General features: G+C 36.9%; 1 protein-coding gene across 4 annotated transcripts in view; it reads left to right on the top strand.

Moving 5' to 3' along the window:
- The window catches only part of DCDC1 (doublecortin domain containing 1), a 439829-nt gene that overhangs the window by 216223 nt on the left and 201356 nt on the right, over window positions 1–22250 (top strand). For 3 of the 4 annotated variants that reach the window (XM_044259009.1, XM_044259012.1, XM_044259010.1), the window contains 4 exons: window positions 12273–12374; window positions 15778–15941; window positions 18964–19089; window positions 21938–22043. In XM_044259009.1, the coding sequence (XP_044114944.1) occupies window positions 12273–12374; window positions 15778–15941; window positions 18964–19089; window positions 21938–22043 (498 nt within the window). The remainder of the gene's footprint in view (window positions 1–12272; window positions 12375–15777; window positions 15942–18963; window positions 19090–21937; window positions 22044–22250) is intronic. The other variant, XM_044259011.1, reaches the window with a different exon arrangement.

The raw sequence follows: 22250 nt of genomic DNA, 5'->3' as shown, positions 1-22250 counted from the left end.
AGATGATATATCAACAAATGAATATGTTTTCTATTTATAACTCAAAGGCATTGTGGCTCTTAGTAAAACTTATTTTTCCCCCTTTCTATCCATTTTGATCTTAAAAGAGTGCCTGATCAATAAAATAAACTGGGATGATCATCTTTCCAATTTTCTGTGTTTGATGATCTATATCACTCTGCTGAATATGTATGTATATGTATATTATACATCTATGTTTATACACATATGCACGTGTGTGTGTGTGTGTGTGTGTGTGTATACATATCCATCGCTAGCTTTAAGAACCAAAATAATTGATTGTATTGTCATCATCTTCTAGAGGAGTGGCTTTCAAATATGGGCTGAAGGCCAGGTGTGATTCAAAATTCCCTGGGGTGGTTTTTCATATTGTATATGGATTGTCTTCAACTCTTCACTGAGGTTCTTATCCTCATCATATCTTTCATTGATAACTTAGAAACAGGAGCTTTTGGTTAGGTCTTAATACCAGCAGGTCACCTCTCAAAAGGACACACTCTTTCTGTATTCCACGTTGCCTCAGTCCCATTTGTGCAATTACATGGCATGAAATAGAACTGAGTTTAAATGGATATATAAGACAAAGGCCTGAGAACAATCTAAATGTCTATCCCTGGTATGGGAAAATTCCCTATAAAAAAAAATTGAAAGCATAATAACATTAGAGGAATTTTAAGAAAAAGTTATGTCACTTATAATCCCATTATTTGTTATATAACCATTCTCACTTTTGCGTATCATTTCCATAAGCACTCATTTGCCCTATGTAGTCATAACCACAGTGAGCATTTTTTTTTTTTTTTTTGTATTCTGGTGCACTCTCTTGCCCATCATGGGACCTTTTAGTTTGATGGAATCTTATTGTTTCTAGCTTTAGTAGTCACACTCGATGTGCACCATAATTTATGAAATCCTTCAGGTTTTTGGAGTTAATGCTTACTAGTCTAAACCTTCACTTACCTTAGATCCCCTGTCAATGCCACCACCCCCAGCCACTTTGAGAACATCTGCTATAGCTATGGCTCAATGACTTCTGCTTTTCCAGTCCTGTTCTTTCTTGCAACTCCTCCTCTTTGTCCCCATGGAGATGCTGTCAGAAATGTTAGCGTTTCCCTGGGAGAGCAGGAAAGAAAGGGTTGATAGGAAACGGTATTAGCCAAGCTTTAAGAGATGGTGGGTGGAAAAACTAGAAGGACGTTGGGTGATTGTGACAGAGAATTGATGAGCACGAGTGTGGGATGTGTGAGTGGGTGGGAGACAACACGGGGAAACAAGTGGAAGATGGGTACAGGGAAGTTTTTTCACTAGAATTAGTGCTTTTCACACACAATTGGTCAATAATGCTCTGTGGGTTGTCTTCCATTCACTGTCAGTGGAGGCAGATCCGGTTTATGTGAGGTCTAGAGCTTATACAATTTGGGCGAGAGGAACCTATTTAAAATTAGGCCTGAAAGTGGATATTTATTTAGATTAAGAAAGTAAATCATGACAAATTAATGGAGGATTGGAGATTTACATCCTTTCTTTTGAGACTTTTTTTAGTTTTTCTCAGAAGTACTTATAGGAAATATTCCTTAATTGCTAGAGAGTTACTGGCTTCCCTTCCCTACTTATGATAATCTAAAGCTCCCAGCAACTTCCAGTACTCTCAGGGCTGGGGCAAGTATGGGTCTAGAAGCTTAATCTTCATTAACTTTACATGAATTCACTCTGGTTGGGAGCAAGGGAAATATGGTGGAATTTAGTAACTAAAACAAAACAAAAAAAGATTCAGGCAGCTGTGATTTGGAGATTTTTAGCCTTTCTATTTTTATATTGTTTCGTTATATTGTTCTCTTATAGCATAAGGAAAGTTAGCTTTGTTAAAGGGATAATTCAGAGATTTATTTTTAAAAGATTATCTTTGTCTGGCATCTAGTTCATCTTCTGAGTAGTATGGTATGCATCTAACAATTTGTGTTCTGCCGGTGACAGAAAGAAAGACGATTTTCAATGAATAGTGCAGTAAATCCTCACATTATCAAATACTGCCTGCCAGGCATTGTCCTAGGTACTGTGGGAAGATGCAGAGAAGCCTAGAATACCCTCTTGGCCCATGCCTATGATTATTTTCATACAATTCGAGCAATATGACACCTTTTGAAGACAATGAAACTAATGTGTGGGTTTTCTCAGCTATTTACTACAACTTTACCATTCCAGTTCATGGGTTTATTTCTCTTCAGAAGATGGGATAATTTGATTGATAACAGAAAAGAGACTAACTTTTATCTGCGATACCTAGCCATCCCTATGCTTTGGACATCTGAATTTGGATTTAGATATTTGAATATGGAATTTGCTCTACCAGTGGCACAAGAACACCATGAATCCATTTGAGATTATTTGGTGGTCATTTTTTTTTTAAAGTTTGAGGCTTTCTAACCATATGTATTAATAGAAAGTTTATTTATATATTTAGGAATATGTGGAGCAATTAAGTGAATAAAAGGAGAAAACAGGTTATCCGTAAAATAGTGGCAAGATTTGTTTCTTGAATGGACTCATCACTGTGTGTGCATTATGTTTTTATTTCCATTGTACAGCCCTTGATTTTTGTCTTTCTGTTTAAACCACTTTCCCCAGATATGTATTTATAATCCCTGAGCTGTTCTGTTATTTCACCTACATTATTTGGATAAACATTGGAAAAACAAACTCAGGATATGCGTTAAGTACAGATACTAAAATGTTCCAAAATGACATTCATTTTCAAAGGAATTATGACGAGACTCGAAAGATTGGAATATTCAGGGTCATAGTTAGGATTTTAAGAACATTCCTTAAATGTTGGGCAAAATATGATGGAGATTATTAATTTTTATGTGTGGATTTTATCACAGTAGGCAAGTGTCAGACTGCTCATTTTAAAGGCAAAGAAACTTGAGATCCTGTGAATGCCTTCCAGCATCTCATGGAATAACGATTAGCAGTAAGCACAGAAACCACTCATCTGCTCTACTTTCTATTCTATTCTTTCTTTGCTTTGCTTGCTGGCTTGCTTCCTTCCTCTCTTTCTCTCTCTCTCTTTCCTCCTCTTCCTTCCTTCCTTCTTTCCTTCCTTTTCCTTCCTTCTTCCTTCCTTCCTTCCTTTCATCTTTCAACTGTTAGGGGGAAATGCCAGTGTATTCACCTCAGCCTATTTCCTGACAGGCATTTGCAGCCAGGTGTAAATCTCTGTGCACAGGAAGATACAATCTTCCCTTCCTAGACCCGCTGAAGAGAAAAACTGCGTCTGGATCAAAATCAGGGAAAAGCAATTGGTCGGGGTATCAGCTCCCATGCAGAGCTGGTTGTAATGAGAGCAGCTTTCCTTGCACAGTCCTGACAGCCTTGAAGGTGCCCAGAGAATTGCCAGGTGGGCAGTCAGCAGGGAAAGTCCACAGGCCAGAGCTGGATTACTGTCCCAGCAGTTACCCGGACTAAATGCAACCACTGAACCTTACTGCTCTCGGCACACTGTCTCTCTCGGGGAGATTGTCCTTCTCCATAGCAGTTAATTTGTTTTTACCTCTCAATTAGCTTTTTCACAGAGTGTTTGAGATGCTCAAGTCATTGAGATTCTCTTCCTACATATGCTCCCATCCCCTGAATTACCCACTGACATCTATGTTAGCCCAACTCACCATGGATATTATCAAGCGTCAATTCATCATCTGAACATAGAAATGAATACAGATTATCTACTAAGTGCAAATGAAGTGATACATTTACACCTACTTAAGATTCTACATACCATTTCAATAATGTTTTATGAAAAATGGATTACTTACTAAAATAAAAATGGACTGCCATAGATGGCAAACTTTTATACAGGTTTTAGTTACCCAGTTTCCCCTTATTCATATTAAGGGGGAAATTAAATTTGTAGGCATATTTGATATATTCTAAAAAGACACTGAATAGCATTAAAAACATGTACCCTACCTAAAGATGAGAATATGATTTCTGAGGCTGAGAATTTGGGGAAGTCTGCTGATTTAGCTCATATTTAATCTTAAGATGTTCATTTCCCCTACTGAAATAGGATTTGGGAGATGTGACTATGTTTTTCTCATCAAAAAGAAGTCCTCATTTTCTTTGAAAAGCAATATATTAAATCCAGGAGCTTCCAAAAAAGCCTTAACTTACCAAACTCTGGTATATGGTATATTATATTATATTATACCCACTACTGACAAGATCTACACAGCTTATACTTTAATCCCAATTAAATAGAATTTTAGGCACTAAATTAATTTCAACAAAATGAGATCTTTGTTTCATTTCTTCTTGAAAGATCCTCATGTATAAAGGGCTTATTGAAATTACTTGGCTTAGGACATGACAGGCAAGCACATTTGCCTTGCCACTGTCATCCAGATAATTTAGAACATTTTCATATCTTAGTGAGAATTCTAATTGGATACAAAGAAAATATTTTTGTAGAACTTTCGCCTTGTTTTGGAAATTTTACTTTGTCAATAGACAGAAAAATGGGAATGGCAGGGAAGTTCCTTAAAAGAAATATTCTAACAAAACAATGAAATGTGACATTTTTTTTAAAAAGATTTTTTAATTTATTTTAGAGTTGGGGGGGCAGAGAGAGAGAGGGAGAGAGAATCTCAAGCAGACTCCACGCTAAGCGGGGAGCCCCGTGCAGTGCTCTATTCCATGACTCTGAGAAAACTACTGGAGCCAAAGTCGAGAGTGATTGCTCGACTGTCTGAGCCACCCATTGCCCCCAAAATGTGACTTCAAATGCTTAAAGGCAGGGAAATGTAGTCCTGCTCCCACGTTAACTGTGAAGCCTGTGATGGCCATTTCGCAGCCTCTCCATCCTCAGCCTCTGTTGGCCTTCAGCCATCCCCACCCCCTAAGCCCCCAGTTTAGACTGTCAGGTACCCCATGTTCTCATTTACCACCTTTTTTCAAGTTTCGTTCTTTTGAAAAGGGCGTGCCATACTTTCTTTCAAGCTAAGACAGTTTATAACAATATATTTTTCTTAGATTAAAATTCTTTTTTGGAATCTACTATATAAACAAAAGTAGGATCTACCCTAGTTGAAGCCAGGATGGTGGTTGCCCACACAGACTCACTCAGGTTTGTTTCCCGCTTGGGACCACAGACCTCCGTTCTTGCCCTCCACCCACCCCAAGCCTGCTGAGGGATTCCAGAGAGCAGAGACCGAAAATCACAGCCTCAAAGGATCAATAACCTGTACGGCTGAATATAATTTCCTCCGTGGTATTTTAATTATGACAAAGGAGTAAATCTCTAAGTGGCATTTCAAGTATTGACAAGTTGGTGGGAGAGATATTTTTGGCTTTTGGATCTCACCTAAAATTCTGCCCCATACGCAGTCACCCAATTTGCATCTGCTAAATGGTGGGCTCTGCTTCAACCTATTTGTAGAGGAAACTTAAAGTGTCTCTTTTAAAATAAATTATTTTCTCAGGTATCCCTTTAATGGGCTTTAAAATATTATTTGACTTTTTGTCCAGATACCATTTAAACTGATAAAGTTTAACAACTATGTAACTTGTTTTTACCTAAGTGTATTTTCATTTCCTGGGATAAAACATACTAGCTCCTCACCTGTTAAATACTACTTAACTTGGAACACTACATCAAAAAGTAATGATGAATTTTATGGTGACTAACCTAACACAATAAGAAAAAATAAATAAAAAAAATACTAGTTAAAGACATCTGTTAGGCACTAAAACGCTTTTTTGTATATGCAGTATAAACATACTAATTCATTATTAAGTTTTCATTGCCTGAGTCCCATAATTTTAATATTTGTTTTGTGATTATCACTTTATCTGAATATTTAAGTTAGATATGTTTACTGTTTGACTGATATATACATTTGAGAAAATATAGAAAATGTGAATATTCTAAAAATTATCTTGCAAGTCTATAAACATGAAAGCCCTAATAGCATATTTATTTGATTTAACGTACTTATAATATTAATTCAGTTTGAGCTGTTTTCTATCTCTAAATGTGATTTTGAATTCTGATTGGATGAAGATTTTTTTCATGGCTAATTAGCATCTCACATGAGACAAATATTTCATTTCCATTTTCATGTTCTTTGACTTAGGTTAAAAAAACCTTTTACACTAAAATACTTTTCTGTGTCCTTAAATTTTTTCATATCAAGTTTCATCTTTGAAAGTTCTTAATACTATATATAAGACTAAACTTTGATATTTGTAATTAAAACACTAGAAGATTTCATTTCTGAGGATCTCCTTACCCATTATGAGTAGATTTGCTCCCGGGTGAGTCATTTAACCTTTGAGAGAGACGTCCCTGTAAGATGTGTTTGCTTTGTAGTATTGAGTGAGTGCGTGTGTGTGATTGTGCCCCCCGCACTCAGGATTGCCAGGCATGCGTGTAGTGGATGCCGTGCCCGCTACTGCCAGAATCCCCTCTTCAAGACTGAGATACCCACCCCCAGCTGCCACAGCTCTGTTCTAATTGGGGAGTTGCCCTCTGTGTAAAGGAACCGTTTCTCCCAAGAACAGGCACACATCCCGAGGGCAGCCTGCAGCCAACATTTGCTTCCCACACAGTGAGAAGGCAGGGCTCCTTCTCCTTACTGAGTTCTGGATGACTCTGAAAGGCCGGCCATTCCAGCTCTAGAGCTCCCACCTGAGGCCTCTGTTGCCACTACATCACAGTTCACCTTGACCTACCCACTCCCGATGTCCTCACTCCCGACCAGTGTTGCTCGGAAGAAGGCTCACCAGTATACTTCCTTTGAGTAGATCTTGGCTTCAGAATCTGCATTCTGGGGATCATAATCCAAACAATGTGTCAGTTAACCTTGTTTCAACATCTTTAATTATATCCACCTGAAATATGCCAAGTACTTTTGTGTGGCCATTTTATACTCCTGTTCTTCACTGGACCACTAGTAGTAAATCCCGTTTCTGCACAGCCTCTCAACTGTTGGCAACACGCTACAGCGTCATTTTCTTATTATTGCCTCTTGACAGCGTTGTATCCTGAGGTATTTTGAAGCTTAGGTGTTTGTCTTCTACTCACACACAGAAGAGCTTCCTGGGTGGTCTGCCCAGCAGTTATGGAGCATTTGGGAACCTGGTGTTCCTCCACAGCTAGCTCTTAACCAGACTTCACAGTATTAAAGGCTGGCTAAAGGCACTGAACTAGACCTTATACAAGCCCTTAAACAGATATGATGAATGATGCCAGACAAACCTGTCAAAGAACCACATTAGGTCAAAACTCATTCAGGTCATCTTTCCCCATAAGGGGTAAGTTTTGGTCACTGTATATTAAATAAAATCTTTTTAGTACTTCGTTGATATTTTTCTGCCTTCACAAATACTGCTTATGGACAGTTATGTTCAGTTTGATTTATTTATACCCATAGACACAAATATCATATTTCAGAAGTATTTGCTTAGCTCAAATTTTATTTCCCAACCCTGCTAATACACAAATGAACAAGTACAATTACCCAGGAATGAGCAACAGAAATAGACCATTTCTAACCATGTTCACGGTTACCACTGTGGTTGGAGCCCCCATCATCCATTCTTTAGACGGCTGATACTCCCTGCAGTCTGCTCGCTGCCCAGCAGCCACAATAATCCTTTTAAGTTAGATTCTGTTTCTGCTCTGCTCCAAACCCTGCAAAGGTTCTCCACTTCTCTGCCAGTCTCTTAACCCTCTGACTTCATGTTACCGTCTCCCTCTATCACTTTGCTCTGATAACACTAGTCTTCTCACAGTTCCTAGAATATACCGGCCACATCTCTGCCTTAGTTTCTTTGCTCAAGCAGCTCCCTCTGCCTGCAATTCTCTTCTCCCAGCCTATCTGCTTGGTTAACTCTCCCTGGCAAGTCCTTACACAAATCTTTCCTCTCTTGAAGGCCTGTTCTGGTCACCTGCTTCATATGGTGCTGCCCATCACACTCCTGATCCCAGACCCTATATCCCCTGCCCTTTTTTAGGTAGCACTTAGCACCTTCTAACAATCTCAGAGGTGCAATTACCATGAAGCTAATGAAACTTAAGCTTCAGGTTTCCTTCCCTGCATGGACCCCTTTGAAAACCCTGGGAGAAAACACATGAGCACTGAGTGCAATGGCCACATATTCTTGTAAAATTTGCAAATATATCTTAACTGAAATTGGTTGAGACCATTGTCTGTTTCTGTCATTGTCCGCCAACTTCCTCTCTGTCAAGTTTTCCCTTGTACCAAGTGGCTGCATGCATTTTTAAAAAAGATTTTATTTATTTATTTGCCAGACAGAGATCACAAGTAGGCAGAGAAGCAGGCAGAGAGAGAGGGAAGCAGGATCCCCCCCTGAGCAGAAAGCGGGATGCGGGGCTCAATCCCAGGACCCCAGGACCATGACCCAAGCTGAAGGCAGAGGCTTTAATCCACTGAGCCACCCAGGTGCCCTGGTTGCATGCATTTTTAAGGTCTGGCGGGGGGGATACTGAGTAGGGGATACATTTAGTTTGGGTATAGCGGAATGTAATTAATGTTTTGCAGTCACTTCCCTGTATATATAGTTCAGTTAGTGCCAGCTGTTCTGATGCGGAAAGCACTTCCAGGAAGATGGCTACTACCTGCTGGCTAGAGTGTATTGCTTTCTGTCTATGGATTAGCGTGTTTGGCTTCAAAAGTATATAGGTGGTGGAGGAAGAACATGGTGTGAAAATAATAAAGCCAGCTATTTGTAGGAAATTCTTCCACATTTTATAGCTCATATTTTAAAGAAACCTGATCAGGTTTTCCCCAAAATTGACATCAATCCTAAATACTTTTATAAAATGATCAACAGAATTATGATACTGAGAGAGATTTTTCTTTTTTAAACATTTTTTACAAGATTTTATTCATTTATTTGAGTTCAATCCCAGGACAACAAGATTACAACCTGAGCCAGAACCAGGAGTTGGTGCTTAACTGACTGAATCACCCAGGTGCTCTCTTTTTTTTAAACAATTTTATTTATTTACTTGAGAGAGAGAAAGTGGGGGGGGAGAGAATCCAAAGCAGACTCTGCGTTGAGCACAGAGCCTGACAGAAAGAGATTTTTCTAGTCAATAATAAAAAAAACTTTTGATTAACCATGCCAGATTAACAGTGCTAAAGAATTATTCCTATTCTCCTTATAGAAAATGTAACCAAATTACCACATGAAAAGATGATCAAAGACAATTCAGAGAAAACATGTGTTGGATAGGTAATTAATGGAAATATTTTTTTAATATTTTTACTATGTGTGAGCTTTTTAATGTGTGTAAATTGTGAATTCTTTTCTCATTTTAAATGAATATTTTGTATCTAGTTTTACATTTGTAATTTTGCATTCCTTTTATTAAAGAAGGCCCACCAAATTCTATTGAGGGTCTACCAAGTTTATATAATTTGGTGGTCCTTCTGTAAAAAAAAGAATGAACAATTAGCATTTAGAAGACCTGGATGTATCCTGACTATGCTATATGATTCATTTACTTGTTCCTCAAAAGCAGGAATCTTAGCTCACTGGTGTTTCTTACCTGAGCAGTGGTTGGCATGGTAGGCACTCAGTAAATATTTGTTGAGTGAATGAGTCAATCAACAACATTACAATAAAACATTGGTGTTAATCTAATTTAATTCTGCTTTAAAAAAGTCAATATTGACATGAAGGAAAATAAGAAGACTGTAGTTAATGGAAAACATTCCTTAAAACTTTTTACTTGTTATAACTAATCATAGAAGTAAATTCTTATTCATAGGTATTTTTTTTCACTAGTCATTAGCTACCATGTTTTCAAGAGGATCTGGATCACTGTTTTTAAAGGTTCTTTTATCTTACTCCTTGGGACCCAAGACTAGCCTCAGTTAGCTTTTTCCATCATTTCACTCCAAGGATAAGAATTTAATTTTAGAGCTGTAGGGAGGTGAGGCTATGCAGAGAGCCACTGGGAAGCCACTACTGCAGTCAGTTTTTCTTAAGCCAAGAATCAGGCAGCAGGAAAATAAAAGACTATTTTTTTATTTTTCTATATTTAGTCAATCACAGAAACTCTGTTTAGAGAGTGCTCTTTGTTTAGACATTGGACGATAGAAGTAAAAATACTTCTCATGCCAAGGAAGAAAAAAATAAATATAATACTTGGCTTTTAGAAAAATGAACATAGTAATGAAGACCCTAAAAATGAGAGGTGAGCCTTAAATACAGAAAACAATACATTATATAAATGACTGATGGACAGCAGCCTTCTTTCACTTAAATACCTATACTTTTACTTAAACTCTAAAACATATATACATGTATTTAAATGCCTTTATAGATATTCTGGAGACCAGAGCCAGCCTTGTTTGTTTGTTTGTTTGTTTGTTTTTGAGAACACTTCTGGATATAGAAGGGCAGACAGACTTCTTACTGGTAGTGAAGGAAGCAGAGAGCTAATGAAGGTCTTAGGGATTGGCCAACTTCTTTTTGCTTTCTCAGTTTGGCAGTAGCACACTGCTCTTTTCTAGAACATAATTTTCTACACTGTCATTCCACATCTAGCAAGTCTTGACAAAGGAATATTAGTAAGTTCCAAACTGTGCTTTTGTCAATGTTAACTTTGCAGAATGTGCGACGTCCAGAGTTGTGACCATCCCTGCCAAATGTCACTGTTGTTTAAAAGCTCTATTCCAGGTGAGGGCTCTGAAGAGATTGTTGGGAGAATAAGATTTTCCACCCAAATTATTTCCTGTCGGTTTGCAGGCAACCCTGGGTTGGATTTACAAAATTCCTTGCAAAAGTCGAGAGATTTCTTGCTCAGAATTGTGTATGTACTCAGAAAAGAGGTTTTAAAAAAAATCTTGATTAACAAAAGATGCTATAGGGTAAAGTATATCAAAGTACAAAGGCTGATAGCTGTACTATCTCCAGGGATTATTAGCATGATTAAAAGCACTGAGTAGAGAAATACCTACAATTCTTGAACAGTATTACTCTTTTTTTAAAATCCATCTTTCTCTTTCTTTCCTTCTTTCCTCCTTCCCTTTCTTTCTTTCTTTTTTCTTTCATTTCTGAAGCCTAAGGAAGTGTTATGGAAGCACATTATTTCCCAAATTAGATTAGGACTAATTAAATAACTCAAAACTGTCTCAAAAGCAGAAGATGGTTTTCTTCCTTTTTCAATAAGATATTTTTCTTGATTATCTTCTCTGGAAATAGCACTAGAGTTAAATACAATGACTGCTCTGATGTAATAGGTGTATCAGAAAGGGAAGAAAAGAACTTTTGAGAAAAATAAAATAAGCAAGGATTTAGCTTAGTCATTAGGCCTCTCTGGGCCTGCTTCTAGTCTTAAGAGCCTGGTGAATGGAATGGCACACCCCATGTGGGTCTGCAATGTGGTTAGGGGATGGTGTTCACTCTATTGGATCGCTCCTTCTGAACTGGTTTGTTCGGATATTTCAGACCAGAACTCTTGCTAACATTTTTCTCAGCAAGTGTTGCATGATGCAATTTTAAGAATTTTGTCTCTGTTACCACCAACTGGTTGCATATGTGCACTTAAAATGGGTGGCTTCATCGTATTCTTATGAAATAAATCTGTCAGGTTGAATTTCATTTAGTGAGTTCGAAGATGAGGTGAACACGGATATATTTTATTATTTCTATTTTTTAAAGGCTTTATTTTTAAGTCATCTCTATACCCAACATAGGGCTTGAACTCACAACCCTGATATCCTGAGTTGCATGCTCTGCTGACTGAGTCAGCCCATGAATGCTGATACATTTTACATATAAGTCAAAGATTCCTCATGTAATTTGTGGCTTTATGTTTTCAAGAAGGATGAAATGAACTAGCTAATTGGTCGCTAACTGACCTTACTTTAGTGCTTGTTCCATTTACGCCTCCAATGCAGTGATTTTTCCTTTAATGACCACCTTTCTAAAGTATTTTATTAAAATGTAGGGAATGCCTGTCAGGTTAAGGACACTGAAACTGTAAGGAGAAACAGGAGACTTTCTTATACTAGTCCCGTTGATTTTCATTGCCAATTACTTGTACTTGTTCATAGAGACATGCCTTGCTTTGCAGTTTTCCACATGCATGACTTTCAGTTGACACCACACTGTGCAAAGCCAGGACTGCTTCCCTTTATCTATGTATGTATGAACATATGTACAAATGTGTAGGCACATGTATTAATTTTTAATTTTTGAATGTGTTTATTTTTCAGATATTTGAAAATGGTAAAGACACTGGCGAGATCTCTGTTTGCATCAGCAAAAAAGACCTGGAGTCTAATAACCCAACTCAAACTGGTGATATGATGGAAAAAGTGAGTTTTCTCTTTGCTTATGGCTATAAATATCTCTCAGGTTACTTGTAGTTAGTTTAGACAATTGCATCTTTAAAGTTGTTTTGAGAATATTAATCATTTGTTGCTCTGTAAAGATTGATAGTCTCAAGCTGGACTTTTGAACTTCTTAGGCTCTCAGCTTTGGAAGAGTATTAACTCTTGGTCCCATACTTAACAATGTCTTAACCTTCATTATGCTTGTATTTGGAAATCTGTCTACACTGGACTCTGGGATTGCCCTCTAGTTTACATTTTGAAAAGAAGTGACACGATATTCAGTGGAGGGTATGTGCTGGGTTGGGGGTATTACTAAGCCCTAGACCCTGAGCAACTAGCCTATAGCCTTAGTCTTCAGTGCTCATTGCAAGCATATGCAGATGGTTTATCTTAGGCACTCTTATCTTTGCTTATTTTCTGGACAATTGGGACGTTTCTCAGGTAGAACCAACATGTTCAGGGGCTTTATTTGGGTCTTTGTCTTGCATAAAAGGACGATGAATGCCCTGTTGTTTACAAATTGGGGTTATGCATCCTAGCACACACCAGTGTTTTGGGCTCTGTTCCTTGGCCTTTGTTTAGAGACTTGCTCCTTTTTGACCCCCCTTCAGTTTAGCACCCTCAAACTTGCTTCTTCCTGGTGGTATCCATTACCTGGCCTTTGTAATTTAGTATAGAGTTAGGAGAGTATGCAACACAAAGGTTGTGTAGAATTAGATGTTCATCTGATCTGATCTTTGGCTGGGCCCAGGAGAGATGGGAAATGTTACCTTGATTGATTAGAGAGAGAAGGATCAAGAGCCTTGGTTGGTTTCTTTTTACTATCACATCTCTGACTATATGAATCACCATGGTATAAAAGTCTTCCTAGAGGGGCGCCTGGGTGGCTCAGTGGGTTAGGCCACTGCCTTCGGCTCAGGTCATGATCCCAGGGTCCTGGGATCGAGTCCCGCATCGGGCTCTCTGCTCAGCAGGGAGCCTGCTTCCTCCTCTCTCTCTGCCTGCCTCTCTGCCTACTTGTGATCTCTCTCTCTGTCAAATAAGTAAATAAAATCTTTAAAAAAAAAAAAAAGTCTTCCTAGAATTTTCTACCTGTTTTCCTTTTACTCATCTTAGAATTTTTTTTTTTTTGGTTTACATTAAAATTAAAAATAGCATTTGTTTTATCTTATACAAGAAGATATTATTTTGTAGAAAGTTCTTGTGTTGAGTGAAAGCATGCTGAAATTCATCTATGCTTTGCTTTTACATGCAAGTAAATCTGAGGGAAAACTTGAATTAGGGCACAATAAAGCTCTCTGTTAGTGAGATTCCCTTGTGATACCCAAGGATGACTGTTCCTTTGGTGCACACTTGTTTCAATCATTAGCCCAAGATTTTTCACAGTCTTCTCAGGTCCCTGAACAAATTCTTATCCTATAAAAGCCTGGTGATGATAGGTTTATAGATAAATGGGTGAAGATTATCACAACTTTTGGTTGCCATAGCCTAGCCCTAACCAATGACCTAGAGATGAAAGATACCAAGGCCCTTACCCCCTGTTGGCTGTTGAATGCTCTTCTTTGAACACCTAAAATGCAGTCTGTCACCAAGTTGAAAAAAATAGAGATTGCAATGCTACTCCTGTGAAAATGAATTTGGTTAAGTGGTCAGGTGTTCATATCCTTCTGCCACATACTCCTGTTTCTTATGTGCACATTTCTTTCTTGGATCAGGCCTTAAATCACTTATATCTTTCCCCTTTACAAAAAAAAAAAAAAAAAAAAAAAAAAAAAAAAAAAAAAAAAAAGGTGATGCCTGTAAAACAAAATCACTGTGATTCCAAAGATGATCAGCTTTACAAGTTTTCTGAAATAATAGCAGAGCAACAGAAAATAAGCTCAAGGGCTGAGATCACACAGAAATAAATGTGGGGCTTTGTAAAAACTGTTTATAGAATTCAAACTGTATTTGTGGTTCCAATGAACAAAACCAAGAACTATGCAGATTTTTACTGCTCTTGTATCTTGTCTACTATACTCCCAAGGAGAACAAGAATCATTATTTTTAATTCAGAGGACTTAGTTAGGCAGGATGAGAAATACTAACATTAATGAAATGAAAAATGTGTCATTATTTTCAGCCTTTCTGACGCAGGGTAAAAATCTAGTCAACACAGAGGTGAGGAAAACATTAGCAGAGCTAATGAAATCAGAGATATGGGTGTTCATCTCTAATTACAACAAAGCCTAAATTTTAGGTATTCTGTAAATATGGTTGCTGGTCAAAGAAAACCTTTTACCTGGACAAGAGTTTATAGCCAATAGGTGAGGATACTGAGATATATGGCAATATTATCACTTTGTCTTTCTTCCTCTGAGCTTTGGCATTTAGCTTCTCAAGATACCTTCAATGGGAATTAATAGAAGGAGCAAAAAAAGGATCCCATATAGCAACGAGGCAAGAAAAGGCCACAAATGTATCCGCATCCCTGCAGAGATTACAGAGTAACGAAAAATTGAGAGACACAAGAACTGACAAGGGAGAGAAGACAGAAGGCTCAGGGGAGAACAGTGGTGGATAGTGTGGGGTGCAGAGCGGGAGGGAGCAGAGGCCTAAACATTCAAAGTTGATGGATAAAGAAAAATGTCCTCAAAATTCCATATACCATACAGTTCAGTGGGATTTACTTTCACTAAAATGTGCCTGAAATTAGGAAGATCTTGCTGTAACCTGAATGTAAGAGAGAAGCAAACACTGGCAATGCTATCATTTAAAATATCAAATGAGAGCCTTTCATACTTCATATTCCAATTATGACTTACTCACAACTTGAAAACATTCATTGCTGAAGCAGCTCACAAGCTTTTGCAAGGTTCTTAATTGAACTACATTCAAAGGAGTTCTTGTAGGTGAACAGACATTGGCTGAAAATCCTGTTTATTTTTGCAATCCTGAGAGTGGTGAGTTGTTCTACCATGGTAATCTGCAGTTATCTGGGGATGAGGAGGTTGCTGATTCTAAAATCTGAACGTGCTCTGGAAGGATCCTAACAAAATGTGTGGCTCGGACAAGAAAAGCATAACCCTTATCAAAGAGGACTTTTACCGTGTGGGGAAGCTAAATGCTCTTTCTCTAAGGCTGTCACATCTGCTTTCAGTCCCTGTGCCAAAGGGTCAGAGCTCAATCACAAGCCTGTGGCACCCCCTGCTGGTTAAAAGCCCATGCTCATTTTGTTACTTTACACTGAGCTAAACATTGCCATCATTTCACACTTCTTTTAACATTCCATATGAATTTAATTATCATTTGTTTGGATTCATTTGTTACAGAGACGAGACAGTTTGTTATAGATGTTCACATTTTACATTACTACTTCTTCTTCATTATTTTCCCCCAATACCAGTTACTTCTCAAGATTCATCAAAGGCTTCAAGGATCACCCATCAACCCATCAGGCCTCAATTTTTCTTCAATCCGGCTTTTTGATGAGCATGGTCAAGAAATTAAGAATCCACTTTTGCTGAAAAATGAGCAGAAAATTTGGGTCTCTTATGGTAAAGCATACAGGTAGGAGCAAGGTGTTTATTCTGTCTATCCTCAACCTTTCCAGGGGCAAGCTAATTTAAAAGGAAAGTTGAAAAGCCAAGTAGCACACTTTATGAATTTTTTTTTTTAAATCTTGAATTCCAATAAAATTTCAGGGGCGTTTTTTTGTGAGGCAGTATTGTTTGTGAGATATGACATCCCTCTCTCTCTTTCTCTCTCTCTCTCTCTGACTTTCTGTCTTAATGCCTTGTCATAGTTCTTGAAGTCTGCCTGTCAGCACAGCAAGTGGGATTTGTTCATGTCTGAGTAGTCACCTTAATGATAGCAGATGGAAACGCCACGGGGGGCCCAAGCCCATCACACTGTCATTGTCGCACACTGCCCTGACCTGCTTCCACTCCTCTATTTTTTTGTCCCTTTTTAAAGGAGAAATGGATGGTAATTGAAAAGGATCTTAAGCAAGATTTATGAAGCTGTAGACAACATGATTCCCCACTATCTCTCTATGTTTTCACAAATAAAGTCTTAACCTTTTAAGCACCAATGACAGGACAGCTAAAGATAAATTGGTAAAGCTTGTAAGCCCTATCCTATCTAAGTTATATTCCTCAACAGCGCCTTACATTATCCCACAATAATTACTGGTTATTGCTGAGCATTGTGTAAATTTTTGTAGATTTGTAAATTCCTGCATAAAATTATCTGTGTTTCTGGGAAAACAGAAAGGCTGCAGTTTGCAGGCACTGATGAGCTGGGCTGTTGTGTGGAATATCTTAGAAATGTATGCATATTTTGACAGGACACATCCAGATGAACTCGGAAACTGCTTGTCAGGAAACTTAAACACACTTTTCTGCCGACTTAAAAAATTTTTTAAGCCTTTATTTATCTGAATAGGGAAAGTAGGGGAAAATAACTTCGCTTATTGAGTGTTATTGATCGTATATTAATTATAATGAAATTACATTGATGGACTAGGAACTGATTGGATTTGCTATATATTCTAAGAGTCAAGATTTCAAATACTGAAATAAGTCTGCTCACAAATTCAGGAAGGTTTTGGAAGAAGTTGGTGGGACTAGTTGTAGATAGTATATTATAAAATTTGATTTCTTCTCTCCCAGGAGAGGGAAATTAAAATGTTTAATAATTTCTTATGCTGTGTAATTTATAGAATTAAAAATATATGTAAGGAATGATGTTTTCTTTCATAGACAGATTTCAAGATATAATTCTGTTACATTGTGAGAATTGTTTTTATAATGGTAGAACAGTGATGAATTTTATAGTGGCGAGAATTCTTGAATAATTTAGCAAGCTCTTCCAATTACAAGGAAAGGCTTTAATAAAATGTGTGTCTAATAATATCTTCTTAAATATCATCATTAAAGTGAAATCAATGACTAATTTGATATTTTTAATAATGTTTGTTATAATATGATATTTTGACAAGGTGAAACATTTGTTCTTGGTTTGTTGGATCATACTTGTGGAATAACTTAGTAAAATGCAAAGTATCTGGAATACTCTAAAATCAACAGGGTTGTCGCTGGAAGAATTCATAAGTGTATATTTGTTTCTATGTCATTCTTATTTTAACAAAATAATTTTTTTCTGGTCTTGAATCCAATATAAAGCACTAGGAAACCATCATAGCATTTTGCTACTATTGGAATTTCTGAAATTTATGTCTAAAGGTTATTTCCTAGGTCTAGTTTAAAACTCTTGAGAGAATGTGCAATATGTACTAAGTAAATGATACTCATTTTTAGGTAGTAATTTTAATGTGTTGACATGGGGAGTTAGCTTACTCATTTATAAAAGTTGATTTTGCCGATATCTGCTTTTTCAGTCCTGTCATTATTTTTCTCCCAATTTTTATTTTGGAATATATCCAGTCTACAGAAAACTTGAAAAAATTATACAGTTAACACCTATGTATCCTTCACCTAGGTACACCAGTTTAGAGTTTGCCTCATTAGTTTTACCTCTTCTATCTCCCTTCTCTCTCTTTGAGAGCTTTGAGATTATTTCCAGACAGTCACTCAAGTTTCACTCATAAGTGCTTCAGATCATATAAGTGAAGAATAGGATATTCTTCTATGTCACCACATTGTAATATCTAGCACAGTCAACAATAATGTAACATCATCTAATATACAATCTATGTTTAAACTATGCAAAATGTGCTTTAGAGTTTCTTGTAGTCTAAGATCCAAGTAAGATTCGTGTATTACGTTCTCCTTTAGTTCTCTTTAATCTAGAATATTCTCTCGCCTTTTGTTTTGCTTCTCATGACATTGAAGTTTTTAAGAGTTCAGGCAGTTTTCTTGTAGAATGTCCTACATTCTGAATTTGTCTCATGTTTTCTCATGATTAGATTCAGTTTAAAATTTTTTGACAATCCTACACAGGTGATGTGCTTGAGTCCTATAATTATGAAGTTAAATAGCAAGACTTTGTCACCAATTTAGAAAAAAAGAAAAGGCTCATAGTTGACATAATGCCAGTTGCCATTGTTTTTATTTAAGGTCTGTTTCCTATTTGATTTTAATTCACAAATAATTAAATAGAAAAGAAAGTACCTAACAGTATGTAATATGAAAAATCAAATCAGCATAACATTTAATGAGCTCACAAAATAGTAATTTATAACCAAATATTAAGAATTCACTTAATTGTCAGCTCCAGAGAATGTTAATGGTGTATTGCATTGTAGTTAAATGTTAAAAAATAAAAGTTGCATGAATGACAATTGGTTGTTTTTCCTCAACTAAATACTTTGCTTTTATTATTGAAATGATTTTTAAGAATTACATGTTTTACAACTATCCTTGACATATAAATCAGCCAAATAAACTAAAATGTGCATTTCAGGTGTCAGTTTAAGGTACCAACAATAGTGCCATATAATAAGAAATTCACTTACTTCTCAACTTTGTTACTCACTGATATTATAGGTTTTGTTATTTATTTATTTGTGCTCAAATTTCAATGTTTGTATGATTTTGCATATAGCTTTGATGTTTTATCCATTTTTCAGATCTCCACTTACACCTGTTTTGAGTCTCACCTTTGACCAGGTGACTGCATTGGACAAAGATGGCATTACAGTTGCATATAAAACTTTCTTGGACCCTAATGCTGCTGTTCTACCTGGATGTGACAAGTAAATTAACATGTGCTCAGTTAAAATAATTTGAAATACCTAACTCCGATTGCAACACTAAAAGATGTTCTTTGTACTGTTTAATAAGTAATTACTTATTTTATTGGCTTATTTCATGATATAATGAGCTAGTGTCTAAAAAGTTTTTCAGTAACTTCTCTTGAGTTAAACAAAAAAACAACAAAACCCATGAAGCAATGAGCAGACTCTAGTTTCTGCTTTGCAGATGTAACAGTTTTATTTAAAATGTAAAAAATGTTTAGTGTATGTTTCTAAATTAAGAGTTTTGAGTGGAATCATTAAAATATTAAATAACGTTTTCTTGTGCGAGTCTTCATATTTAAACATCTCCTTTGATGATGATAAATTGAAAACAAAAGCAATATGCTAAAGAATTGGTGGAGTGGTGGGAAGAATAGGAGTTGGAAGATTTGAGAATTAACCCCATCTCTGCTGCTCATGATTTTCCATGAGCTGGTGGTGTCAGCGTCTTCTTTCTTTCTTTCTTTTAATTTTAGAATTATTTATTTATTTATTTATTTGACAGAGAGAGATCACAAGCAGGCAGAGAGGCAGGCAGAGAGAGAGAGAAGGAAGAAGGCTCCCCGCTGAGCAGAGAGCCCAATGCGGGACTTCATCCCAGGACCCTGAGATCACGAAACTGAGCCGAAGGCAGAGGCTTAGCCCACTGAGCCACCGGGCGCTCCGTGGTGTCAGTTTCTTATCTGTAAATGATAAAACCCAGTATTTGCTAAGTGTTGATCACAGTTTTAAATGAATTGGATAAGGATTTGTTTAATCCTCAAAACAATGATCTTAATCCCATCATTACATTATTTATTACTCCATTTTATAGAGCTAGAACTGAGGCACAGAAGGGCAGAGTAATTTGTCCATTCATAGATCTAGTACATGGTAGAGCCAGGGTTCTAAACCAGAGTGTCTTTCTTAAGAACTGAGGGCTTAACAACTACCTAGCACTCTCTACTAGAACTTTCTGTGATGATGGAAGCATATGTTTTGACTACTGAGAACTTAAAATATGACTAATGTGACTGAGGAACTACATTTTTAATTTTAAGTTATATTAGGTTTAATTTAAATAGGTATATGTGGCTAATGGCTATTATATTGGGCAGTCAGCATGATTCTGATAGTATGTTGGATTAGGTGATCTATCTATAAGATCCCATCTATCTTTAATACTTTGTAAGTTAACAATTTATAGCTTTCCTTAATATACAGGTGAAAAGGCTGGATGTAGAGGGAAAATCTGAGAACTAGAACTGGTCTGTCTGATGAGGTCACTCAGTATAGCTAGACATTGCTAAACATGTCTACAAAGACAAATTCTTTGGTCTTCCTTGGTTGTTTAAACAATTCTATCCCCCAATGACTGCTTGCAGTATCCAGGGAAGACTGGAATGTTTTGTCTTGTTCTTTTCCTTTATAGATAGAAAATAGCTTAGTGTGCTTTCCTTTTCTTTTTCTAATAAATATTTTATTTTTTTGAGAGCATGCACACATATATGGGGAGGAGAAAGGCAAAGGGAGAGGAAGAAACAGACTCCCCACTGAGCAAGGAGTCCAGCACTGGGCTTGATCCCAGGACCCTGAAATCATGACCAGGCTGATGGCAAATGTTTAACTGGCTGCACCATTGTACTTTTTTTTTGCAGGCATTTCCATTTATAAGAAGATCCATTTCATGTGCCCCAATCTTTCCCCAAACTCCTAAATTTGCCCAGACCCTTTTCCCTTCAAGTGTTAGCTAGGAGTTTAATTTTTAATTCATGTATTCCTTCCTAATTTCCCTTTCCTGGGTGCATTAAAGACTGTTTTATTGAGTGGTTTTAAGTTAGATCTAGGTCACTAAGCATAACAATATGAAACTACCCTTATTGAAAACAAACTTATTGGAAGATAATTTACATAATTTTTAGATTCCATTTGAAAATCTTTCTATACTCTAACATGCATTATTTGAAATCTTAATAATCATACTTTAACTTATATCTTTCGGGGTATTGCAAAAAATACTATTTCCTGTCTCAGAACTGGTTTTTGTTGAATAAAATGCCATATGATATGTCTTAACATATAAGTGCTGAGCCAGATAATTTTCTTTAGAGTAATGATTAGTTCACTTTTAAAATAAGTTATTTGGGGGCATCTGGGTGGCTCAGTCAGTTAAGTGTCTCCCTTCGGCTTAGGTCATGGTCCCCGTGTCTGGCTTCCTGCTCAGTAGGGAGTCTGCTTCCTCCTTTCCCTTTGCTTCTCCACCCCCAACCCGTGCTCTCTCTCTGTCTCAGATAAATAGTCTTAAAAAATAAGTGATTTGGCTGAACTAATTTGACTGAAACTCCCACTCCCCATTTGTAGTTTGTGTGCCCCCTAGAATGTGCTCCTTTTTAAGACTGTCTAAAAATTGCCAAAACAATGTGCTTCACATAACCATTTTAAGTATAAAACTATCTTGTATTATTTATAGCCCATGGTATTTAGAGTAAAAGTTAACAGTGAAGATGGTGTCCACTATGAGTGATTCTGTAAGACTGAGTCATTTTTTTGTTTGTTTGTTTCTCTGTTCTGTTTATAATTAATCAGTCATGGGATCCTCCAGTATAATAAATAATTGCAAGATACAAATTTGAAGTCTTTGTTTCCCAATTATAGATAACAAAGCACTTTACAAATTTCTGTTTAAAATGATTGTGAACTATACATTTGTTTTTCTCTCCCTAGTAGAGTATAAGATATGTAAATTATTATACCAGTAGAATAAAGAAAGTTATAATTAAGTGCATTTTATTTTGACAATAAGAGTTAAATATTTTACTTTTCTTAGTTGGGAAGTTTGTGAGAGATTTCCAATTAATTTCAACAGTACCAGTCAAGAGATACCTGATCAATTTGAAAAGGTGGACTTGGAGAACCATTTCCTACAGAACAAGGTCAGAATTCGTTCTTTCTTTTTTTTATTTTTTTTAAGATTTTATTTATTTATTTGACAGACCGAGATCACAAGTAGGCAGAGAAGCAGGCAGAGAGAGGGGAAGGGATGCAGGTTCCCCGCTGAGCGGAGAGTCCCATGTGGGCCTTGATCCCAGAACCCTGGGATCATGACCTGAGCCGAAGGCAGAGCTTTAACCCACTGAGCC

The sequence above is a fragment of the Neovison vison genome, chromosome 7 (assembly GCF_020171115.1).
Source record: "Neovison vison isolate M4711 chromosome 7, ASM_NN_V1, whole genome shotgun sequence".
Classification (NCBI taxonomy): domain Eukaryota; kingdom Metazoa; phylum Chordata; class Mammalia; order Carnivora; family Mustelidae; genus Neogale; species Neogale vison.
This window is presented reverse-complemented; position numbering and strand designations above follow the sequence as displayed.